The sequence below is a fragment of the Saccostrea cucullata genome, unplaced genomic scaffold, assembly GCF_032062105.1.
Source record: "Saccostrea cucullata isolate Sc308-1 unplaced genomic scaffold, CSIRO_AGI_Scuc_v1 ctg236, whole genome shotgun sequence".
NCBI classification, from domain to species: domain Eukaryota; kingdom Metazoa; phylum Mollusca; class Bivalvia; order Ostreida; family Ostreidae; genus Saccostrea; species Saccostrea cuccullata.
This window is the reverse complement of record NW_026932733.1, coordinates 346,410-372,741: the sequence shown is the minus strand read 5'-3', so window position 1 is coordinate 372,741 and position 26,332 is coordinate 346,410. Positions and strand designations below refer to the sequence as shown.

The 26,332-nt window shown below is 37.1% G+C and overlaps 2 protein-coding genes across 2 annotated transcripts in view; both read left to right on the top strand.

Annotated features, from left to right (window-relative positions):
- LOC134235974 (protocadherin Fat 4-like) overlaps positions 1–25,050 on the top strand; it is a 70,357-nt gene extending 45,307 nt beyond the window's left edge. The window contains exons 31-60 of the mRNA XM_062718154.1: positions 71–313; positions 402–572; positions 923–1,168; positions 1,273–1,428; positions 1,667–1,825; positions 2,157–2,321; positions 2,400–2,546; positions 2,749–2,902; positions 3,118–3,338; positions 3,440–3,691; positions 3,822–3,998; positions 4,109–4,420; positions 4,748–4,906; positions 5,155–5,394; positions 6,342–6,497; positions 6,717–6,880; positions 13,691–13,925; positions 14,068–14,178; positions 14,290–14,364; positions 14,932–15,117; positions 15,255–15,416; positions 15,535–15,682; positions 17,230–17,354; positions 18,427–18,729; positions 18,834–19,016; positions 19,167–20,504; positions 20,665–20,764; positions 21,011–21,108; positions 23,417–23,467; positions 24,891–25,050. Coding sequence (XP_062574138.1) covers positions 71–313; positions 402–572; positions 923–1,168; positions 1,273–1,428; positions 1,667–1,825; positions 2,157–2,321; positions 2,400–2,546; positions 2,749–2,902; positions 3,118–3,338; positions 3,440–3,691; positions 3,822–3,998; positions 4,109–4,420; positions 4,748–4,906; positions 5,155–5,394; positions 6,342–6,497; positions 6,717–6,880; positions 13,691–13,925; positions 14,068–14,178; positions 14,290–14,364; positions 14,932–15,117; positions 15,255–15,416; positions 15,535–15,682; positions 17,230–17,354; positions 18,427–18,729; positions 18,834–19,016; positions 19,167–20,504; positions 20,665–20,764; positions 21,011–21,108; positions 23,417–23,467; positions 24,891–24,935 — 6,282 coding nt within the window. The 3' untranslated portion in view covers positions 24,936–25,050. The remainder of the gene's footprint in view (positions 1–70; positions 314–401; positions 573–922; positions 1,169–1,272; positions 1,429–1,666; positions 1,826–2,156; positions 2,322–2,399; positions 2,547–2,748; positions 2,903–3,117; positions 3,339–3,439; positions 3,692–3,821; positions 3,999–4,108; positions 4,421–4,747; positions 4,907–5,154; positions 5,395–6,341; positions 6,498–6,716; positions 6,881–13,690; positions 13,926–14,067; positions 14,179–14,289; positions 14,365–14,931; positions 15,118–15,254; positions 15,417–15,534; positions 15,683–17,229; positions 17,355–18,426; positions 18,730–18,833; positions 19,017–19,166; positions 20,505–20,664; positions 20,765–21,010; positions 21,109–23,416; positions 23,468–24,890) is intronic.
- LOC134235969 (uncharacterized) lies at positions 7,773–12,456 on the top strand. The gene is made up of 3 exons (XM_062718149.1): positions 7,773–8,293; positions 10,640–11,050; positions 12,374–12,456. Exons 1-3 carry the CDS (start codon positions 7,789–7,791, stop codon positions 12,454–12,456), a joined length of 999 nt encoding a protein of 332 aa, XP_062574133.1. The 5' UTR covers positions 7,773–7,788.
- Positions 25,051–26,332: the final 1,282 nt, after the last annotated feature.

The window sequence follows — 26,332 nt, the reverse complement described above, 5'->3', positions numbered from 1 at the left end:
GAATACTGCCATTTTCATTCACATTTTTTAATATAGCCAAGTTTGACATTGATGGATTACTTATATTTAGGTTGCTGCCAAGGGAGATAAGTGTGAGGAGATGGGCGGATCCTCCTGTTTACTGGATTTTGAATCCAAGAGAAGCTTTAGTGTCCTGGTCAGTAGCCAAGATTCAGGATTCCCCCCTCTGAATCTGAACGCGTCCCTTACAATACATGTGACTGATGTCAATGACCCCCCACATGACCTTGTTCTGAGTCTGGGGAATCTGCCAGAGGACACACTGGTGGGGGAAGTGGTGGGGACACTGGAGGTATTCTTCAAGCTTGACTTACAGTTTGTGTGTAAGTACGATCTGTTGACAGTTTGTTCTGTAGTTAGCTTTGGTTTCAATCTTTAAGGTCAGTAATGCAGAATTAGAACAGACTGTGTCCTTCAGCACAGAGGAGGAGGCTGGGGTGTTCGTAGTGGAGGGTAACTTACTGGTACTGAAAAAGCTACTGGACTACGAAACCAAACCTGTGTACAACCTGACTATTACAGCTACAGATAACGGTTTGCCTCCTGCTAAGGTAAACACAGTTACCATCAATATCAAGGGCAGTGTTTAATATATAGATATTACTGTGTTCCAGTTTTCACTTTGTCTGATGCAAAGAATTCTTACTGCACACTCGTGATAAATCATACAAAATATCATCAACAGATACAGTTAAACCTCAATTATATTGATTTCAATGAGACCAAAATCAAACTGAGAGATTTTCCAGGATTCAAAATAACAAGAGTTCAAAGCATAGGATATAGTTAGGACTGCCAACTCACATTGCAATATCTGTATTATTTGAGATATCTTTGATCAAGATAACTAAGTTTAACTGTGTTTTGATAATAATTCGGATTTAAATGAAAATCTTGGCAGAATTCACAAACCTACCAGATCAATGTGGTTGATGTGAATGAAGCTCCTTTTGGTCTACAAGTGACATCAAGTAGTGGAAACACCAGATTCCCTGAAAACAAACCAGTCATTGCAGAGAATTCTGGTACACATGTTCTGATTGGTCAAGTAATGGTACAAGATTATGATAACATGGATGTTATTACCATGGGAACAACTAGTGTGCAAGTTGGCTTGTTCAACCAGCAGTGTCTGCCTTTAGCAAAAGTAATATTTTGCTTTCTCATCTTGATTTTCTAAAACACATTATTACAAATGACAATATAAGCAGAAAATTTCTTAAAATTAAAGAAATGCCTGATTGACTTCAGATGGTGCACTGTACATCGGATTTGAGGACATTGGTATCATTGGACTATGAGATGACACCACACCTGACATTTGAGCTGACGGCAGTGGACAGAGAGGGACTGACCATAAAGCAGGAGTTTAACTTGACTGTGCTGGATACTAATGATCCACCCTCTGTTAGTTTTATTTCTGTCACTTACAGTCTAGTTCGTATTTTGTTTTTAATTCATTTTTTTTGTGGACATCTTTTTGTCTTTTGTCCACTTAAACTTCAGTTAACAATTTGCAATACATGTATGATATTTCAATTTTACTAAATCATGCAGAAAAATTTGTGAAAGCAGAAGTGTTTCATATTTCTTTTAATATTAATAATTCTCATGGATTGAAAAAAAACTTGTTTGCTGAACACAGGATATCAATGCAGAAGAGGTGACTTACTCAGTAGATGAAGGAAGTCATCATGTCAGAATAACATCGTTAACAGCTAGAGATCCAGACACTGGACAGAATCACACATTTACAATAATATCTGAGTCTCAGTTCTTCCACATCATCAACAGGGAATTATGGGTAAGTGTGATGATGCCGCGACCAAGTAGGTGGTCTATTTTAACTTTTATTGCAATATTATATGTCAGAGGTATTTTCTGCAGTTTAATTTTTGTTGTTTGGCACCGCAAAAGCACAATTCTTGTTAATAATTTTAAAACTTACAATATTTTTGTGATTCATTCGGCTTCAGTGAAGGAGTACAATTTCAATGTTTTGAAGTTTTATCGTTTGAAATTTTGAATGCACAAGAAATAAAACAAAAAATGCAGTTCATTTTTTTTTTCAAATTATGAAATAAAATGAATTTTAAGGAAAAAATGTCAGCTGACCAGTTACATTTTAATTCCAGGTATCCAACATAGCAGATTTAGACTATGAATCAAAATCTGAGCATGACTTGGTGATCCGAGCCATAGACAGTGGAAGTCCTCCCATGTACATAGAGAAAACCTTCACTATCAAGGTCAACAATGTAAATGAGGCTCCCAGAAATATCCGGATGACCACAAACGAGGTTTGACCCCCCTCCCAACCTCCTCTTACAACCTGCCATCACATTCCATGTCAAACTCTAACTCACTGTGTATTTCAGATTCCAGAAAACAGTCCCCATGGGACAGTGGTAGGGGAGATAATGGCCGAGGATCCAGACAACATCCACAAACAGATCCAGGTACTCCAGTTCACCCTCACAGATTCTGCAGCAGGGATGTTTGCTCTCAATGGAACACAAATAGTTGTAAGCTTCTCTGGATAAGTACGTAGCAGGGTCTTTCAGCATAAATACCGATTAAAATTATAAAATTCTATTAAAATTAAAAATGAGAAAGGACTTATAGTCAATTATTAAATGCTTTGATATGTTGATTGATAAAAATGAAAATTTGAAAAAGAAACGCATTATTAGGTTGTGTTAATGATGGAATGTTTTATTGGTTCAGCTGATCAGTGGAGATTTGGACTATGAGGAAGTCCGTCAGTACTCTGTGGGTGTTATGGTGACTGACAATGGAGAACCCTCCCTCTCAGCTAGAGCTGACATTGTCATCCACGTCACTGATGCCAACGATTCCCCAACAAATTTAAAGCTAACAGGTGACCTGTCTATATCTATCATCTCAGTATTCTTAAAAAAAAAACTATCTGCATGCTAAAATGTATTCTCAGACATTTTAAGTACAAGTCATATGAGCATAGTTTTTTTTTTCCTTTTTTATAAGGAGTTCAGTGTTTTTACAGCATTTATCTATCATTATTCTTGCAATACAGAAAATTCACACTGCTTAATAATAATTCTTTTGTCAATTCAGCAATGAGAGTTGATGAGAACTGTGAGATAGGGATTGTGGTAGGAAGTTTATCAGCTGTGGATGTAGACCAGGGTCAGAGTTTGACTTATTCCCTGTCTGACACCGGTAACCTTGTAGTAGAGGGAGATAAGGTCAAGGTCACAGGAAGTATAGACTTTGAGCAGATGCCCTTCATCATGTTCAAAGCTACTGCTACAGATGATGGCCACCCAACCAGAGAAGTAAGTTATCTAAAGTAAAAGTATCTTATTATTGTATTTGAGATTAAGAATTTTAATGTTTTTGTTGAGTTAAAGTTAATCACATTTTAAACAAATTTTAGGTTTCAAGGAGTTTTTCAGTAGCAGTGAAGGATATGAATGATGAACCAACTTCCCTGAGATTGATACCCTCCTCTGTTGTACAAGATTTTATGATACCAGAATCAATGTCTATTGGTAGCCGTGTCGGTACAGTGGAGGGCGTGGATCCAGACAGAGTGGATAAGATAGCTTTTGATTTAGTGGACAGTAATTTGGGTGTGTTTAAACTAGGGAGCACTGTTAAGTGTGGACCAACAAACATTCAGTATCAGGTAAACAATTGAATTAAAAGTTATTCTGTCTGACTTTTCTATTCAAAGCCCAGAATCATTGCAACAAAGTTAGATGGAGTAAGGATTTTATGCTATTAAATGGATTTTTTGTATATGTTTTATTTTGTAGGACGCAAAATCTTCTGTTGGAACAAAGTGTTCTGTAGAAGTACAGCTGTCCAAAGATTTAAATTTTGAGACGAAATCCACAGCAAAGACTCTTAAAATTCAAGCCAAGGACAAAAACAACTCCAGCATAACAAAGGATTGGACATTCTCTGTCAAGGATACCAATGATGCACCTACTGTAAGATTTGTGGTTCAGCATTAAATTCATGCTTATAATTCTGAAAAAGTGATTAAGTGTTAAAAAAAATTATTTTTTTTTACCATGAATGATGTACACAATGATTTTAGGATATAAATATTGATGGCAGTCAGACAATGATTCCGGAGAATGAGCCTAGTTTTATCATTGGAGCCGTACAGACAGCAGATGAGGATGTGGGGGATACCTTCACTTACCAAGTTATCTCCCATTGGGAACTGTTCAGGATTAGAGGGGATAAACTGGAGGTCAGAAGGTCGCTGGACTTTGAGGAGAAATCTACGTACAATGTGACAATAAAGAGCACTGATAGTGGAGGACTTTCCTTTTCCAAAAGTTTTGGTTTTAGTGTTCTTGATGTCAATGAGAAACCAAGCAACATTTCTCTAAACCCTAAAGAAGTAAGAATTTCAGCATATGTTATTAATTCAGACACAACTGAAAATTTGAATCATCATTGTTCATGGGAGACTGGTTTTCTTGGGTCACCCCTTATAGGAACTATATCCTTGTTTAAGAATAAGTTCATTGAATGTTTTATAAACTTAAGGTATTGTCTTTGACAAATTAAAATGATTCCATAGTATTGTCTGAAAAGATCAGAACAGAAATTATGATGTTTCTAAGTACATGTGAACTGCATAAAATCTATTCTGTTTCTGTGTAGTTCCTAATTCTAAAATAAACATTTGAATGTCAAACATAATTTACTTTTTGCCTCCTTTTAGGTGAGTAACAGTGCTGGAGTTGGGGAAGTGGTGGGATTTGTGACAGTAGTAGACCCAGATAATGTCGACCCAGACTCCCCCACCCAGAACCACACCTGTACAGTGGGAGGGGAGGGGCTGGGGGTCCTCACCATGGATCCTGGTTCTAATGTCCTCAAGGTATGTGCATTATACAAATGTTGAAATTCTTCATTTCAAGTGAGATTGGGACTTGTTTTCTACTTTGTAGGGTTGTTTATCTTTTGCATGCTGTATTGTTTATGTACATATTATATTTTATGTTTTCTTTGGAAAACATTGTTTCTGTGTTCAGGGGATAAAGGTCATATCCAGTTCTTCATATAAAAATTACATAGTATGATCAGTGTCAGATGCAACAAAATGATAAAATCATGGATATTTTTAAGGTTGAATCATCCGTGCCCCTAGATAGGACAGAGATTATGATCATTATTACCTGTAGGGATAATGGGACACCACCTTTGGAGTATTCTCAGAATATAAGTCTGGTCATCAAAGAATCAGTAAAGATACCAAAGGAGGTCAAACTGACCAATATGAGAGTTGTTCCAGAAAATACAGAGAGCTTTGAAGTAGGAGAATTCCAGGTCTTTAACATGCTCACCAATAAGCCTGTAGAGAATGAGGTCAGTTATAGTACCAGGAGTAAGTCTAACATGCTCACCAATAAACCTGTAGAGGTCAGTTATAGTACCAGGGGTAAGTATAACATGCTCACCAATAAGCCTGTAGAGAATGAGGTCAGTTATAGTACCTGGGGTAAGTATAACATGCTCACCAATAAGCCTGTAGAGAATGAGGTCAGTTATAGTACCAGGGGTAAGTCTAACATGCTCACCAATAAGCCTGTAGAGAATGAGGTCAGTTATAGTACCTGGGGTAAGTCTAACATGCTCACCAATAAGCCTGTAGAGAAATGAGGTCAGTTATAGTACCTGGGGTAAGTCTAACATGCTCACCAATAAGCCTGTAGAGAATGAGGTCAGTTATAGTACCAGGAGTAAGTCTAACATGCTCACCAATAAACCTGTAGAGGTCAGTTATAGTACCAGGGGTAAGTATAACATGCTCACCAATAAGCCTGTAGAGAATGAGGTCAGTTATAGTACCTGAGGTAAGTCTAGCATGCTCACCAATAAGCCTGTAGAGAATGAGGTCAGTTATAGTACCTGAGGTAAGTATAACATGCTCACCAATAAGCCTGTAGAGAATGAGGTCAGTTATAGTACCTGAGGTAAGTCTAACATGCTCACCAATAAGCCTGTAGAGAATGAGGTCAGTTATGTTACCAGGGGTAAGTCTAACATGCTCACCAATAAGCCTGTAGAGAATGAGGTCAGTTATAGTACCTGGGGTAAGTCTAACATGCTCACCAATAAGCCTGTAGAGAATGAGGTCAGTTATAGTACCAGGAGTAAGTCAAACAAGCTCAAAAATAAGCCTGTAGAAAATGAGGTCAGTTATAGTACCAAGGGTAAGTATAATATGTCATCATTACCTAAATTAAATGATTTATTAGTTAAAGTCAATGATTTATTCTGTTGTGGATAATAACTTGTCATATTTGTTTCAGATGTACTTGTATTTCCTAATTGATGTAGATGCTCCCTTTAGGATTGAAGGAAACTTACTGAAAACCAAGAGAGCATTTGACTTTGAAACACAACAGTTCATCAAGGTGGAAATTAATGCTATGGCATTTGGATCAAATCTAAAGGCAGAATATAAGGTAACAGTTTTAAGGTTTGTTGTTGAAGTAATGTAGACAAGTTTATCTAGTAAAAAGTGTTTTACCTAGGTTTTTCAAAGACATTTTTACAAATCATGTACTTAAGTGTTTGTATTGTAAAGCACTCTCGGGGGTTTGCTTATACATAAATCTAAAAAAAGAACATCTCAAAAGAGATAAGATAATAAGAAAAACAATCTACATAATTTATGTTTCCAGATTGAGATAGGAGATGTGAATGAGGCTCCCATGGGGATTGGAATATATGGTGGGGGCCTTCTAAATGAGAATAGTGATGAGGGGACTGTTATAGGAGATCTAAATACCCGGGACCATGAGAGGAATCAGATATACACATATACAATCAAATCCATCTATCCAGGGTAGGATACAATGACATAGAAGTACATTTTTTCGCATGGTATTAATTTACGCTATGCACGTGGTCACAAATTTTCCACAGAATTTTGTCCAAGCATACTAAAATATAAATATAAGGCATGTAGTGAAAGTCTAAGAAATCCATGTAATTTTCTACCCGCGGATTAAACAGAAATTGAGATTCCGCGGAATTATGACCCTGTGGAAAAAAGTACGTCTACAGTAATATGAAATCTTTGAGTTATCACATTTTCATTCTCTGCAACCTCTTCCCCATTTTTCAAGTCTTCCTGCAGTGCTTTTCATTTTCTAGTAATTTATGGAGTACTGTACAAAAAAGAGCTAGGTTCACTGTATCCTTAAAATGGCCCTGTCACCTTTCCATTTAACTGACCAAGACCCCCTGTCCCATTTCAAACATCACTATACAGTAGATGCTTAGTGCTTGAATTTCCCATAAAATTTTGATTATGTATATAATCATTGTTTATTTTCCAAATACAATATCATTATTATGCATAAAACAGTGTCCCTTTTGTACCTCTTGTAAACCACGTGATAAAATTAACCAATAGGATTTCTCTATTAGCTGAAGTTAGCGTGCCTGCAGTGTTGATGTTTATATTTTTTCCAGTTCAGTAATTATACTAATCCTTCTTTATTATTACTGTTTGGACTATGTGATAAATGTGACTAATTCAGGAACATTTGCTTTCGGATTTACTTTGACGCATTTTATGTTTGGATATTTCTATCTACAAATAATTAGACATGTGCAATATGAAACCTGTGTACCTATCGATGTGTGTTGACTTATTGATAAATTCATAGTTTTAAATACTGGATTGTCTGCATTTTAAGATAGCAACACGGTGATATTAAGTAAATTCGAATTTGTGAATAGTTCAGTATGCCGAGGGCTGCAAGGAGAAATGCGACAAGGCAAAGGCCTGTTCAGGTGGTTTCAACTTCTGCCGTAGAAAGCAGTGCTACACTTCTTGACATGGACAATCCCTTGAATTGGACTGTTGCCCAATTAAGGGAAAGACTGACACAATTAGGAATTCAAGTTCCGAAAGGATTTAATGCCTCAACTTTGCGACAGCTTTACAATGAAAACATAAACAAAGGTGATGTAACAGAACGGCGCGAAAACTCGCATGAAGGATCATTGGGCGGAAGTGACGCAACAAACAATGGCGTCCCCCTACAAACATTGGGCGAAAGTACAGTTACGAATACAAATAACGATGGTGTTCTACTACAGACTTTGCAAAGTATGGCTCAATCATGCGCAGCTTTGCAACAGACGGTTAATACGTTATTAGCGAAAGAGAACAAGAAAGACGCAGAGAAGGAGGACGATAACCCTCTTAAGAAATATGCTGCTCAAGTTCACACGGATTCAGCTTCAGGTACGATAGATTCAGTTAATATTAGTGAGCACTCAAGCATAGGGGTCCCATCGAAAGATGTAGGCCATGTGGATCTGGTCTCCGCCGATATTCGGAAAAAAAATACTACGAGGTGAAGATGTAAATATGTGCACGCTCCTGATACCAGCTTATGAGACTCCCAAAAAGGAACAGGAGAAAACTGATAAAAGACTAAATAGAAATTTAAACATGAGCGAGTTTGTCACTGCTTTCAGTAGATACAAACGGATAATGTGTGCCACATACCCTTGGAGACAAGAGGAACTGGACATGTACTTGGCACATATTATAGAGGTACACAATGTTTGGCCAACAAAATTTTTTGAGTATCACAAATTGTTTGCTGCCAAATGTGCCATTGCCCTAAAACAGAACAATGTTCTAATAAACTGGAGCAAAGGAGACGATGAAATATTGAAGCGTGTAGTAGCAGGTGCTGAAGTCAGCAAGTGTAATATTTGCTCCTCGACCACCCATACATCTAGTATGTGCGTTGAAAATTCAGATGACAACAAACATCAACGAAGTTACCAGAGCTATCAAAGAAAGGACAAGTATGATAGGAATATAGCCTTTCATGAAGGTAGGCAAATTTGCAACAACTACAATTCAAACAGATGTACCGTACCATACTGCAGAAGAGCACATGTATGTGCTCAATGCATGTCTACTTCTCACTGAAAACTAAAGTGTCCGAATTTAAACGCCGAGAAGACCACGACCACAAATTTGATGCTAGATGATAAAACAAAGAAACAAAAAACTCCACAGTGACTAGAAAAACAAGAAAGGGATGAATTTAAAGCCACTACACCAGTTAATATAGAAAGACTAGAGTTTGAATTATGTAATCACCCAGACAGAGAATTTGTTGATTATTTAATTGGTGGACTACGTGATGGATTTGATATTTTTATGGGTGATAGTACAAGCCTTGATAATTCATATGAGTGTAGGAATTTACAGTCAGCTAGGGAAAACCCAGATACAGTTGATGAACTTTTAAAAACAGAAGTTCAGAAAGGATTTGTGAAAGGACCGTTCCAAACACTCGATTTTTCAAAATACAGAGTAAGTCCATTAGGACTGGCTACGGGTAAATACTCCGGGAAAAAACGCCTTATTTTGGATTTATCTTCACCACATGATAATGAAGAAGTTGACAGTGTAAATAATTTGATTGACAAAGAAAAATGCTCCTTGAAATATGTTAGAATAGATGATGCAATAACAAGAATTAAAGAATTGGGAAAAGGTGCTATCATGTGCAAAACAGACATATGTGATGCATTTAAGCTGATACCAGTTGCTCCAAGATTTTGGCCTATGTTGTGTGTGAAATGGAAAAATCTGTTCTACTACTTCGTTAGATTACCATTTGGAAGTAGAAGTTCACCGAAAATATTTGATCATTTATCACAAGCCATTTGCTGGATTGCAAAAAACAATTATGGAATCGAAAATATTCATTTGTTAGATGATTTTCTTACCATTGACAAACCTGACGTGATTGGAGAAAGGACCATGGCTTTGTTGTGCACTTTATTTAAAAGACTCAACATACCATTATCATTGAAGAAAACAGTGGGTCCTACAACGGAACTGGAATACTTAGGAATCATCCTTGATAGTGAAAAAATGGAAGCACGCTTACCCCAGGAAAAAATCACACGGATATGTAATTTCATAATGGATTTCCTGAAACAATCTTCAGTGACGAAGAGACAATTACTGCAGTTACTAGGACACTTTAACTTTGCAGCGAGAGTTGTGTTACCTGGGAGAGCTTTCACTTCTTATCTTATCCAATTGTCTACAAAGGTAGAGAAACTTCATTATTACGTTAAGTTTACACAAGCTAGCAAGGAAGACCTACAGATGTGGTTACATTTTTTAAAGCATTGGAATGGTGTATCAGTGTTTTATGAATCCAAGCTGATAAGTAACGCAGACATGGAATTGTATACCGATGCCTCATCTACAGTAGGATTCGGGGGATATTACAGAGGAAAATGGTTTGCAGAAAAGTGGCCAAAGGAACTTAATACTCATAAACAATCTCCGTCCATGGCTTTTCTCGAATTATATCCTATTGTCGTTGCAGCTATTATTTGGGGGAAGGACTGGAAAGGGAAAAGGATTCTTTTCCATTGTGATAATGCTGCAGTTGTAGATATTATCCAGAAACGTCGATCCTCAGATCTACAAATATCATCTTTGATGAGAACTCTATGCTTTTGTGCTGCTATTTATAACTTTGACATTTATAGCGAACATGTATCAGGAATTAAAAACATTATAGCTGACTCTTTGTCTCGCTTACAGCTGGAGAAGTTCAGGCAGGCGGCTCCTCAAGCAGAGAAGAATCCGATGGTCTGCCCACAGGTATCAGAAGTAATTTGGAACTCGGACAAGTGGTTCAAAAACTGATGAACAATTCCGTGACAGAAAGAACAAGATTAACTTACAAACAAGGTTTTGAGACATATAAACATTTTCTTACAATACATGGTGTTTTTTATGATGTTAAATGTCCACCTATATCTGAAGATATACTTGTACATTTTGTTGCATATTGCCAACATAACTTGTTGCTTAAATTTTCTACAATAAGATTATATTTGTGTGGAATCAGATACATGTTTTTAGAAATGGGAATTCCAAACCCTTTTCAGTCTAAATGTCACTCAATGGAACGATTGAAGTTAATTTTAAATGCAATTGGAAAAGTGCAAAGTAAAGATCAATTTAAAAATAGGGTCAGATTGCCTATTACAGCTCACATACTGCAAAGAATTTGTACAGTTTTGAGGAATTGCATGTTTAAATATTATACCAATGTTTTGTTAGAAGCTATGTATGTAACAGCTTTTTTCGGATTTTTCCGTTGTGGTGAACTGACAATACAACAGAAATTTGATCCATGCTGTCATTTATGCTGTGAAGATGTTCAGATTCACGAAGATTGCGTTAAGATATTTTTGAAGACTTCTAAAACAGATCATTTTCACAAGGGTTCAAGTATTGTATTATACTCAAATGACACAAAGGTATGCCCAGTAAAATCTATGTGTAAATACATGCAGGTGAGAAAATTCTGCTTTGCTGGACCTAAAGAAGCTCTTTTCGTTACAGAAGATAATCTACCTGTAACAAGATCATACTTTATTGAACACTTGCAGTATATCTTAAAAGTTCTAGGTTTTGATTCAGAGAAATACAGTGGTCACTCATTTCGTATCGGTGCAGCAACATCTGCTGCATCAGCTAGGATAGAAGACCATCTTATTAAAACTTTAGGAAGATGGTCATCGGACTGTTATAATAGGTATATAAGAACACCAACCAATGTAGTTAGAGATGCACAAATTAGTATGGCTACTAGTTTTCATTCAGAGAAAATGTCCTAGGTAAGGTTGATGTGTACATATGATTGATGTTTAGAGAACTGATTTTAGCTTACATGAAAAGTTTATGTACTGAAACTCTCTACGTTCATACAGGATATTGATGAAGTTATTGATAAGTGAAATTATGCATATCTACATTTTGTTTGATCACGTTAAACTGCTGATATTAGACCTTTCTAATGTTGTTCATTTTTTATAAGATACATACATGCACTCTATCAGATGAAAAACACTTATGTATGTTGTTTTAACGATGTTGAGATTCAATGTATTCATAGTTTAATTTAATATGTCTGGATCCATCTTTAATTGTCTCACGTCCACATTTTCACTCCTTTTCTAAATTACTTACATCCCATACTTGGGGACTATGCAGCTGTACCATCTGCATATTTTTGCCATTTACATAATGATATACACTTATATATCTCATTATTTTCTCCCAACTATGGGAAGTTAATCGTTCAGCATTGGGATCAGGTGCTTGTTACATAAGTTGGAGCACGCCGTCTATCTTAGGTGAGCATTTCTTACCAATTAAGATTAGACTCCAGTTGTTTACTCTATGTTCAATCCATTCAGGTCCTCATATTAGGCAAGCATTTCTTGCATTCAGCCATCCATTGCTAGTGAGCATATATTCACATAGGCAAGATGCCCTCAGCCTGCAGGATTCAGAGTAAACAACTACAGTTATGTAACTGGTACCTGGTTCTAATGCTGGGAGATTGACTTAATCTCTCTTGTATAAGCTGCATGAGCCCTCAAGGCAAATTTGTAAAATATTAAATAGTATTGTTAATAAAATTTTTGGAACTCTTAATTATATTCTGTTGTGTTTGGATAAATAAAATTTTGATTATGTATATAATCATTGTTTATTTTCCAAATACAATATCATTATTATGCATAAAACAGTGTCCCTTTTGTACCTCGTGTAAACCACGTGATAAAATTAACCAATAGGATTTCTCTATTAGCTGAAGTTAGCATGCCTGCAGTGTTGATGTTTATATTTTTTCCAGTTCAGTAACCACCACCAACCCCTTCCACCTTCCAATTATTGATGGTTCTAGACATAAAAGGGTTCATGAGCAATAATGCGCCATTTACATAATGATATACACTTATATATCTCATTATTTTCTCCCAACTATGGGAAGTTAATCGTTCAGCATTGGGATCAGGTGCTTGTTACATAAGTTGGAGCACGCCGTCTATCTTAGGTGAGCATTTCTTACCAATTAAGATTAGACTCCAGTTGTTTACTCTATGTTCAATCCATTCAGGTCCTCATATTAGGCAAGCATTTCTTGCATTCAGCCATCCATTGCTAGTGAGCATATATTCACATAGGCAAGATGCCCTCAGCCTGCAGGATTCAGAGTAAACAACTACAGTTATGTAACTGGTACCTGGTTCTAATGCTGGGAGATTGACTTAATCTCTCTTGTATAAGCTGCATGAGCCCTCAAGGCAAATTTGTAAAATATTAAATAGTATTGTTAATAAAATTTTTGGAACTCTTAATTATATTCTGTTGTGTTTGGATAAATAAAAAGTTCCTTTTGAGAGTCCAAGTATTAAAATACAGTCTTTGTGAAATTGCAGTGTTCTTCATTTATTAAAAAAACAAGTGTATTTGGGTACCTCCAGCGAAGTATTAAGATATGAGTGTACCCCTTGATCCAAAAAATGAAATGTATCATAATCTTAGGAAGCAATTGTTTCATCATATATAAACACACATTAAGGATCAGAGGTAGGGCTCTAATCAAAATATGGAAAATCAGCTCAAACCTTTGGACATTTTAGACATTTTTAGGATAATGACAAAATTCACCATATCATAATTTTCATCTAAAGTGAGCAGTTAATTTTTCAAAAATTCTTAAAGCCCAAAAGGCCCCAAGTAAACTTTGTTCCTTCCAATTTTATTTCAGATGTTTTATAAACTATATTTCAGTTTAACAGACACAGAGGATGCATCTCAATTCGCAGATTTATTTAAGCTGCAGAACAGAACCCTTACTGTCGGAAAGCCAACAGAAATTTTAAACTTTGAGAAATACCCTGTGTTTTCGGTTCAGGTGACAACCACAGACTCTGGTTCCCCTCCCCTGTCTTACACTGGGATTATCAGGATTGTTCTACAGGATGTTAATGACCAACCAAAGGACATCACTCTCAGTAACAATCAGGTTAGTTTACTACGTGAAACATTAGTATCTCCCTCAAGTGGTTTTTTTTTTTTGTACCAAGGAAGATAACAAAGACAACCAAATTCATTTTCCTAAAAGTACTTTTTTGTGTTAATCAAAGATCATCTTTCTTGATATGTAGGTGAAAGAAAACAGTGTACCTGAAGCTGAGATTGGGATGTTAACTGTTATTGATGAGGACAAGAAGGACCTTCACACCTGTGCTGTTGTTTCATCAGAGGTCCCAGTCAAGGTATAAATTTAACCAGGATTTACTCTTTATGTCTCACTAAATAATTGACTGTATTTAATGTTTTAAAGAGCTAAAACAAAGCTTAAAAGTGCTGAATATTTGACTTTGCAGATGAAGAACAGTTTATCCCTAGTTGTTGGAAATGGTCCACTTGATTATGAGAGTAAGAAGATATTTCCAGTTGAGGTATGTGTGTATTTATTGTTAAAGTGAAGAAATTCATTCTAAATGATTTGCAAAGCTAACAAATGTGTTCTTATTTAATTCTTTAGTAGGGTTAATTGCATTTTTTTTTTAAATTGTTAAGATCTTATGTAATATAAATTTAATGTCTTTAGTGTTTTGTATGGTATGACAGAATAAGGTTGGTTTGTAATAGTTATGATATAAATAATTATGATATGACCCCAAAATGAAGTTGAAGGGAGAGAAGGGGTTCACTTGAATCACCATATCTGTTTGCAAGATTAAACTTTGCATTAAGGTCACTTTTCTGTTTAAATTGATTGGTATAGTTAGTTCCTCCCTTTTTTTTGGGGGGGGGGGGTGGCTAGATTTGAGCTGCAGTTGATTTAAATTTTGGTCTTATGCATGCAAGTTTGATTTGCATCCTAGATTTTACACAATTGTTGATTCCTGAGAAAGAATTGATTTCTTAGCTTGTTTATGAAGTACCAGCCATGTATTGATTGTGCCCCTGTAGGTTTGTTTGGGAATGTGAGTACTACTCAGCTTTTCTTTTCCCTTGTATAGATTGAATGCTGGGATTATGGTCATGGTGGACCAGAACTCAGGGTCAGTAAAACGTTTGTCATCAATGTCACAGATGTTAATGAGCCTCCGTTTGACATCAGCCTCAGTTCCAACTCAATAAAGGAGAACACTCCTGTCGGTCAAGTGGTTGGAGAGTTGTCAGCAAAAGATGTAGATAGCACCAAGGTTAGTGACATTTATAGAACATTTCAGGTAATCAACATCTGTGTTGCATAAATTCATGGCTTGGCATGTTCAGAAATTAGGCTACCAGGTTGTCCAAAGAAGATGATGACAAGATATTTCTTTTTTGTATGTGATAGATAATCTTTCACCTTGAAGACAATCCATTTGTTCAGCTTGATGGAATAAATACAGTTGTTACCAAAACAGAGATGGACTTTGAACAAATGTCTGAGTTTGAGTTTACTGTGAAGGCTGTGGATTCTGAAGAAGCTTATAATTCAACAAACATAATAATCAAGGTCTGAATTCATAATGATTCATTTTTATTTACATTCTACATGAAAGCTATCCAGAGACTCTATTCATTATTGCAGAATATCTGTACTAAAGTCTTACAGACATATATATCATTTTCAGATATTAGATGTAAATGAAGCCCCATCAGACATTTTGTTAAGTACACTGAGAGTGAAAGAAAATCTGGATGCTGGAGTAGAGATAGCTGTATTGACAACTTCTGATCCAGACAACAACCAGGTGTATGTGTACTCCATCACTGTCACAGGTAAGTGTGATCCAGACAACAACCAGGTGTATGTGTACTCCATCACTGATACAGGTAAGTGTGATCCAGACAACAACCAGGTGTATGTGTACTCCATCACTGATACAGGTAAGTGTGATCCAGACAACAACCAGGTGTATGTGTACTCCATCACTGATACAGGTAAGTGTGATCCAGACAACAACCAGGTGTATGTGTACTCCATCACTGACACAGGTAAGTGATCCAGACAACAACCAGGTGTATGTGTACTCCATCACTGATACAGGTAAGTGTGATCCAGACAACAACCAGGTGTATGTGTACTCCATCACTGACACAGGTAAGTGTGATCCAGACAACAAGCAGGTGTATGTGTACTCCATCACTGGCACAGGTAAGTGTGATCCAGACAACAACCAGGTGTATGTGTACTCCATCACTGATACAGGTAAGTGTGATCCAGACAACAACCAGGTGTATGTGTACTCCATCACTGACACAGGTAAGTATGATCCAGACAACAACCAGGTGTATGTGTACTCCATCACTGATACAGGTAAGTATGATCCAGACAACAACCAGGTGTATGTGTACTCCATCACTGACACAGGTAAGTGATCCAGACAACAACCAGGTGTATGTGTACTCCATCACTGACACAGGTAAGTGATCCAGACAAAAACCAGGTGTATGTGTACTCCATCACTGGCACAGGTAAGTGTGATCCAGACAACAACCAGGTGTATGTGTGCTCCATCACTGATACAGGTAAGTGTGATCCAGACAACAACCAGGTGTATGTGTACTCCATCACTGACACAGGTAAGTGTGATTCAGACAACAACCAGGTGTATGTGTACTCCATCACTGGCACAGGTAAGTGTGATCCAGACAACAACCAGGTGTATGTGTACTCCATCACTGACACAGGTAAGTGTGATCCAGACAACAAGCAGGTGTATGTGTACTCCATCACTGGCACAGGTAAGTATGATCCAGGCAACAACCAGGTGTATGTGTACTCTATCACTGACACAGGTAAGTATGATCCAGACAACGACCAGGTGTATGTGTATTCCATCACTGACACAGGTAAGTATGATTCAGACAACGACCAGGTGTATGTGTATTCCATCACTGACACAGGTAAGTTTGATCCAGACAACAACCAGGTGTATGTGTACTCCATCACTGGCACAGGTAAGTGTGATCCAGACAACAATCAGGTGTATGTGTACTCCATCACTGACACAGGTAAGTGTGATCCAGACAACAACCAGGTGTATGTGTACTGTATCACTGATACAGGTAAGTGTGATCCATACAGATTACATGAACTAAACAGATCTCACTTTTAAAATACATGTACTGAAATAAGGTTGATGGACATGGCATTTACTTATTACAAAGGAGGTTGAAGTTAATACAGGTATATATGCTTACCTGAATATTCTCACTTTGACTTTGACTTGAGAGGGATTCAAATTTGTTTCAATAAAAGAGGTCATTGATCAAGTTGCCAGTTTTTTTTCTATCATATAGACCTAACTACTGTTTATTTGCAGATTACTTTAAAGTTGTGGGGGACAAACTTTACACTGGGGCCAAACATTTAGACTATGAAGAGGATTCTAGTGTTGAGTTGGTCATGAATAGTACAGACAGTGGTGTACCTGTCCTGACAATCCAGGTAAACAGACATCAATAGTACAGACAGTGGTGTACCTGACCTGACAATTCAGGTAAACAGACGTCAATAGTACAGACAGTGGTGTACCTGTCCTGACAATTCAGGTAAACAGACATCAATAGTACAGACAGTGGTGTACCATTCCTGACAGTTCCGGTAAACAGACATCAATAGTACAGACAGTGGTGTACCTGTCCTGACAATTCAGGTAAATAGACATCAATAGTACAGACAGTGGTGTACCTGACCTGAAAATTAAGGTAAACAGACATCAATAGTACAGACAGTGGTGTACCTGACCTGACAATCAAGGTAAACAGACATCAATAGTACAGACAGTGGTGTACCTGTCCTGACAATTCAGGTAAACAGACATCAATAGTACAGACAGTGGTGTACCTGTCCTGACAATTCAGGTAAACAGACATCAATAGTACAGACAGTGGTGTACCATCCCTGACAATTCAGGTAAACAGACATTAATAGTACAGACAGTGGTGTACCATCCCTGACAATTTAGGTAAACAGACATCAATAGTACAGACAGTGGTGTACCATCCCTGACAATTCAGGTAAACAGACATCAGTAGTACAGACAGTGGTGTACCTTCCCTGACAATTCAGGTAAATAGACATCAATAGTACAGACAGTGGTGTACCGTCCCTGACAATCAAGGTAAACGGACATCAATAGTACAGACATCAATAGTACAGACAGTGGTGTACCTGTCCTGACAATCCAGGTAAACAGACATCAATAGTACAGACATCAATAGTACAGACAGTGGTGTACCTGTCCTGACAATCCAGGTAAACAGACATCAATATTACAGACAGCGATGTTCCTTACTTGAATAACTGGGGATGAGAAGTATTTTGTTTCAGATTTATCGTAGTCTAACATTTGGGTTCATAAAAATCCTTAGCAAAAATTCTCTTATCCTCCTTACTTTTTCAGCTGTTGGATAATTGTTATGTTAACATGGAAGGTTCATGAAAAGGTCTATGAAATATTCATATTCATTTTCAAATTGTATTTGACTCATTTTGTGCTGTTATTTTTCAATTGCAGAGGGCTTTCATAATTGAAGTAGAGAATGTGAATGAACCTCTCATTGATATAATATTGGAAGCTATTTCTCCAGTCCCTGAAGATCTTCCGCTTGGATCCGTCCTGTCCAAGGTGCGGGTTAATGACCCAGATGAGGACCTGTCACATGTCTGTCAAGTTCTTTCAAGCTCCACCCCTTTTTCTGTTGTCACAACTGACAACAATGTGATGGAGTTGACACTGACAGGGATGTTAGATTATGAAACCAAATCAATGTATCAACTCAGCATTAAGTGTTCTGATGGAGAGTTTTATATGGTTAAGGTAATCTATTTTTTGTTTATTAAACAGAATACTCTGCATTCAAATCTTAATATTCAGCTATTTGATCCATAATGTTCAGTATTATAAAGACAGTTTTATTTCAGGATATAACAATAGAAGTGAAGGATGTAAATGAGAGACCATTAGGAATAAGTTTGAGTGGATCTCACACTGTATTAGCCAATGGTACAGCGGGATACATCATTGGAGAAATCTCCGTCTCAGATCCGGAATCGGACCAGACCCACACCATCACCGTCAAGGGACCTAACTCAGATTTTATGAAGGCACTTAAACACATTTATTCTCCATATTAAAAAACGCAGGAGATATTTTTTTTTTATAAAGTCAACATGTGTGAATTACTTTTGAGATGCAGAATCCAAGATTGAATTGCAATTGACAGAGTTCACAAAAGTATTGTACTTCTATTACAGGTTGAAAGTAAGAAACTGTTGTTGACAGGACCAATCCCAATGGAAATTCTAAAGAAAGTCCCTCCCATCATAAAAATAACATTAGTAGCTACAGACAACGGTCAACCAGCCCTGTTCGTCAATCACTCTTTCTCCCTTCCAATTACAAATGTCCAAATATTTGCTGCAGAACTGCCCTTAGTTTCATTGGATAATCAGGAAGTGTGGGAAGATGCTGAAATAGGGTACGTGATTGGGAGATTGTTCAGTATAAACCAGACTGTTCATGAGGATATTATATTTAAACTGATACACAACCCAGAGGGGCTATTTGCTATAAAAGATAATATGTACCTAATATTAGCTAAGAACCCTAGAGAGGTAGAAGGAACCTCAGTAAGGATTAGTGTGCAAGTGAAGAACACAGAAACTTTTGAAATGGAGACACAAAACATTACCATCTTTATCAAAAGAGTTGATAAGTGTGATGTAAATGGTAGGAAATGTGATGACAATGCCCGCTGTGTGAAATCTGAGAATTCTACATTGCATATCTGTAGCTGTGAAGCCGGATTTACAGGGGATGGGTATTTGTGTGAAAACATTGACTACTGTAATAAAAGTTCTGCAGCTTGTTTTAACAATGGCACTTGTGTGAACAAGGTAGACAAGCATGCTTGTCTTTGTGATGAAGGATTTGTAGGCATTCATTGTGAAACACCTATTGAGTCTGAGGATCTGTGTTCAGTCATGCCTTGTCAGAATGGAGGGGTCTGTACAGTGATGGAAGGGAAGGGAGTTATCTGCTCCTGTGTTCCTGGCTGGCAGGGGGAGCTGTGTGAGAGGAGTGAGGATGACTGTGTGGATGCTGTCTGTCTCGGTAATGGAACATGTGTAGACAGGTACAGGGGCTACACGTGTGTATGTGCGGAGGGCAGGACGGGGGTATTCTGTCAGTATCAACCTAGTCTTTGTCAGGACCAACAGGCATGTGGTAGGAATGATGTGTGTATACCTTTAGGAGACAGCAAGAAAGTGATTTGTGCCAATGAGTCATGTGTCGTAGACATCACCATGGCTACAGAGACAGGAATGGACATGGCAGAGTTGGAAGCCAGATTTACGGAGGCAGTCCTCCAACTTATGAAGCAGACAGGGAGTTTACGGTCAGGAAACAGGAGAAAGAGACAGACCTCATCAGATCCATACATCTACATCATCAGCATCACGCCAACACAGGGGGGTCAGACATGGGATGTGAAGTTTGTGCTGTTTGAAGGTGATGGAGATGTAAACACACGAGAAGTTGTCTATGAGGTTCTTAATCAGGCCTGTTCTTCTAATGGTAAGCTTACAAATGTACAGTAATAATGTAGTGTGTAAATCCTTCAGGATATTTTGATATATATAGCAAGAGAAACATAGGAGAAGACTTGCAGTTTTCACTAAACACAAAATGTTGTTGCATGCATAATTCAATGAAAAAACTAATGTTTATAATATTGTAGCATCATCTGAGGAGTTCATTGTGTTGGTTTGTCCATCAGCCCTGCTTCATCATCAGCTAGAGGAAAATGGGGGAAGTTTTATGCTTATTCCAATAATAGCTGGCATTGTAGGTAAGTTAACATGAACAGTAATTGTTAATCATGACAGTTTAACAAGTTGTAAATTTTAAAGTAATAGAGCTATAACAGAGATGTTTAGGAAAAATGTTATAATTTTGTAAATTAGGCTTCTTGTCCAGCAATTATGTTCTGAAGGAATGAACTAATGATGAAAATAGTTAATCCTTTCAAGTGAAGACTTAAAGGAAACAAAATGAATCAGAAATTTAGATAGATAATTTTTTTTTGTTTTGAAAGGATTCCTTGCTGTTTTTGTGTTCTTATGTGTTTGTGTTTGGAGAAAACGAAGGAGGAAGAAGTCAGAGGAGAACAAGCTAGGACTGGGAACTGATAAGGTTCAGTATTAGTTCACTACTCTTTATATGGTTTAATTGTTACCATGGTTACTAAAATAAAAAATTCTGAAATTCTCTCAAAAATGCTACTCCTTTTACAGATTTCAGTAACACCTGGTTCACAATTAGCTTCACTGCCCTAACATATCAATCTTTTAAATTTTTCCATCACCTAATGATTTTTCTTTTTAGGTCACCTGAGTAACTCAGGTGACCTATTGCTATCCGTTTTCGTCCGTCGTCGTGCGTCGTGTGTTAACATTTAAACATTTTCAGCTTCTTCTCTGAAACCACTTAACCAATTTCAACCAAATTTGGTGTACAGCATCTATGGGTGAAGGGGAACAAAAATTGTGAATTTCATGGTCCCTGCCCCCCTGGGACCTGGGGGGTGGGGCAAAAACCACTAAAATTATTGCAATCTTTAAAAATCTTCTTCTTTACTCCTGGACATCAAGCAGGCAAACTGTTGTTATGAATGTAATGAGCATTGAGTCCTCTACTTAAATTGTGAAATTCATGGCCCCAGGGTCAGGGGTTCTAGTGCTAGGGCGGGGCTACATAGATTATATAGTGAAAATGCATGATTTCTTTGAAAATCTTCTTCTCTGCTCCTAGGTATTAAATAAACTAACCAAGCACATAGTTATGATGAGCAAGAGTGCCTCTTCCTAAATTGTGAATTTTATGACCCCAGGGTCAGGGGTTCTGGTGTTAGGGCGGGGCTCTATTGGTTATATAGTGAAAATGCATTAATTCTTTGAAAATCTTCTTCTCTACTTCTGGGTATTAAATATACTAACTAAGCACATAGTTATGATGAGCAAGAGTGCCTCTTTCAAAATTGTGAATTTTATGACCCCAGGGTCAGGGGTTCTGGTGTTAGGGCGGGGCTCTTTTGGTTATTTAGTGAAAATGCATTAATTCTTTGAAAATCTTCTTCTGTACTTCTGGGTATTAAATAAACTAACTAAGCACATAGTTATGATGAGCAAGAGTGCCTCTTTCAAAATTGTGAATTTTATGACCCCATGGTCAGGGGTTCTGGTGTTAGGGCGGGGCTCTATTGGTTATATAGTGAAAATGCATTTATTCTTCGAAAATCTTCTTCTCTACTTCTGGGTATTAAATAAACTAACTAAGTACTTAGTTATGATGAGCAAGAGTGCCTCTTTCAAAATTGTGAATTTTGTGGCCCCAGGGTCAGGGGTTCTGGTGTTAGGGCGGGGCTCTTTTGGTTATATAGTGAAAATGCATTTATTCTTTGGAAATCTTCTTCTCTACTTCTGGGTATTAAATAAACTAACTAAGCACATAGTTATGATGAGCAAGAGTGCCTCTTTCAAAATTGTGAATTTTGTGGCCCCAGGGTCAGGGGTTCTGGTGTTAGGGCGGGACTCTTTTGGTTATATAGTGAAAATGCATTTATTCTTTGGAAATCTTCTTCTCTGCTCCTGGGTATTAAATAAACTAACCAAGCACATAGTTATGATGAGCAAAAGTGCCTCTTTCAAAATTGTGAATTTTGTGACCCCAGGGTCAGGGGTTCTGGTGTTAGGGCGGGGCTCTATTGGTTATTTAGTGAAAATGCATTAATTCTTTGAAAATCTTCTTCTCTACTTCTGGGTATTAAATAAACTAACTAAGCACATAGTTATGATGAGCAAGAGTGCCTCTTTCAAAATTGTGAATTTTATGACCCAGGGTCAGGGGTTCTGGTGTTAGGGCAGGGCTCTATTGGTTATATAGTGAAAATGAAATTCTTTCCTTTGCTCCTGTGTTTAATGCCAATGATCCAAATATATATATTCATGATGAAGAAAGGTGCACCTAGCAAAATAGTTATTTTTTATGCCCCCGCCCCTTCCCTGGGTTGGGGTGAGGGGGGGGGGGTACAAAGTCTGAAAATAAATTAATGCTTTGAAATTTGCTCTTTGGTGTGTTAATCAACCATTTTATGATAAAGTTTGCAAAATTTTGAAATATGTGGCCCCAGGATCAGTTGTTCCTTTGGGATGAGGTGTACAACTGGTTATAAAGTGGAAGTGCATTTTCTCTTAATGTTACTCTGATCTACCTCTGGGTATTAAGTAAATAGAGTTAGCATGCTAAGTCTAAATTATTATAAGCAATGGTACCTCTTTCAAAATTGTGGTTTAAAACATGAACCAAATTTAATTGTTTGAAAGTTGTTGCACAATACTCAGGTGACCTATAAGGCCCGTGGGCCTCTTGTTTTTTTTAATACTTCATCCTGTATCTTTACAGTTTACGCAAATCATAGTGATTGTATGTAATATTGTTGTAGGACTCCTACACAGAATCCCGGAGATCCAGTGGTTATTCTTCCATCTCTAAGGTTTGTGGGTCTGTCCAGTTTATTGTACATGTATTTCTATTATAAACCTTGTCATTATTCTTCCATCTCTAAGGTTTGTGGGTCTGTCCAGTTTGTTGTACAGAGTATTTCTATTATAAACCTTGTCATTATTCCTCCATCTCTAAGGTTTGTGGGTCTGTCCAGTTTGTTGTACAGAGTATTTCTATTATAAACCTTGTCATTATTCCTCCATCTCTAAGGTTTGTGGGTCTGTCCAGTTTGTTGTACAGAGTATTTCTATTATAAACCTTGTCATTATTCCTCCATCTCTAAGGTTTGTGGGTCTGTCCAGTTTGTTGTACAGAGTATTTCTGTTATAAACCTTGTCATTATTCTTCCATCTCTAAGGTTTGTGGGTCTGTCCAGTTTATTGTACATGTATTTCTATTATAAACCTTGTCATTATTCCTTCATCTCTAATGTTTTTGGGTCTATCCAGTTTGTTGTACAGAGTATTTCTATTATAAACCTTGTCATTATTCCTCCATCTCTAAGGTTTGTGGGTCTGTTCAGTTTGTTGTACAGAGTATTTCTATTATAAACCTTGTCAATTTTCCTCCATCTCTAAGGTTTGTATGTCTGTCCAGTTTGTTGTACATGTATTTCTATTATAAACCTTGTCATTATTCCTCCATCTCTAAGGTTTGTGGGTCTGTCCAGTTTGTTGAGCAGAGTACTTCTATTATAAACCTTGTCATTATTCCTCCATCTCTAATGTTTGTGGGTCTGTCCAGTTTGTTGTACAGAGTATTTCTATTATAAACCTTGTCATTGTTCCTCCATATCTAAGGTTTGTCTGTTTGTCCAATTTGTTGTACAGAGTATTTCTATTATAAACCTTGTCATTATTCCTCCATCTCTAAGGTTTGTGGGTTTGTCCAGTTTGTTGTACAGAGTATTTCTATTAACCTTGTCATTTACAAAATTATAACTTATCAGTGATGTAGAGTTTAATTCTCCTTGAGCAAATTAATATCTAGATGATAATTTTTATTATATTAATGCTAAAGGAATAATTTCTTTGGAAGCAAAACCATTTCACACAGTATAAACTGGGATGGGGAAGTTTACAAAAAGAAAGTTTCCAAAAAGCATATACTGTTCCAACACAGTTGCATATACTGTTCCAACACAGTTTTGAATATCATTTAAATTGGGTAGCTATGAAATTCATTCCTTAAGTTAATTTTCATTCATGTAGTAGAAAAAAAATATAACACAATTGCCCCTATAAAAATGAGTTCAAATTGTGCACAACTTTTTTTAAAAAAATGTAATGTGTTGCAGATTGATGCTTTTTACTCTGTGATGTAGGCAACACAATTTATACTATATTAAGCAATTTTTACAGCATATTACAATCAGAGTTGTATATGTACAAACAAATATATTTTACTTGCAGAAATCTTCAGCTGGCCTAAAGGAAGATAAGAGGTCGATTCTCTAACACTGGACTACCTCACTGTGACGTTCCATGATAAATATACATTGATCAGGTGTTTATTTTTATGTGTAAGAACAATAATAAGCTATGCATTCAGGCAAATAAAAAAGCAAAAGTATTTACAAATATTTTGTTTACAGTCAGACCTCATTATTCAGGTTGCTTGTGATCAGAACTAATAAAGCATACAGATTCATAACACCTTTTGTAGTACAGCCCATAGTATAGGAAGCAATTTCAGTTTGGGAGTGACACTAGCCAAACTTTTATTCTTATGATGGCTGTCAAGCATATTCTTTGACAAACAAGATGTCTTTGTGAAACACTGATGCCTCCAAGTGACAGCTTTTAGCAAAGGTTAAGTCTCAAATGCAATTCAAACTCAAAGGTCAAGGACAAGAGCTCAAAATTGTTGCCGAAAGAAAGGACTTGTCTTGATAAGGCCAAAAAAAATAATTAATAGTTTCTCAGGCTAAAAAATTCAAAATTCAGTGTGGCAGGCAGGCTTTTTTTTCTTTTTTATACCCCACGGAAACGAAGTTTGGGGAGGTATATAGGAATCACCTTGTCTGTCTGTCCGTCTGTCTGTGCAAACGTGTCCGGTCCATATCTTTCTTACGGAGGGACATTAGAATCTACTACTCCACACAAAGATTGCCCATGACCTTGACCCAAGGTCATTTGGGGAAGTTCAAGGTCACTGGAAGAAAAAGTTCATAATTCGTGTCTGGTCCATATCTTTCTAATGGATAAACTTGGTAGGTCTTCATTTCACACAAAGATTGCCCATGACCCAAGGGTGTGTTATGACCTTGACCCAAGGTCATTTGGGGAAGTTCAAGGTCACTGGAAGAAAAATTTAATTATTCGTGTCCGGTATACATCTTTTTTATGGATAAACTTGGTAGGTTCTTATTTCATGCAAAGATTGCCCATGACCTTAGGGTGTGTCATGACCTTGACCCAAGGTCATTTGGGGAAATTCAAGGTCACTGGAAGAAAAAGTTCATAATTCGTGTCCAGTCCATAGCTTTCTTATGGATAAACTTGGTAGGTTCTCATTTCACGCAAAGATTGCCCATAACCTAAGGGTGTGTCATGACCTTGACCCAAGGGTGTGTTATGACCTTGACCCAAGGTCATTTGGGGAAGTTCAAGGTCACTGGAAGAAAAATTTAATTATTCGTGTCCGGTCTACATCTTTTTTATGGATAAACTTGGTAGGTTCTTATTTCATGCAAAGATTGCCCATGACCTTAGGGTGTGTCATGACCTTGACCCAAGGTCATTTGGGGAAATTCAAGGTCACTGGAAGAAAAAGTTCATAATTCGTGTCCAGTCCATAGCTTTCTTATGGATAAACTTGGTAGGTTCTCATTTCACACAAAGATTGCCCATGA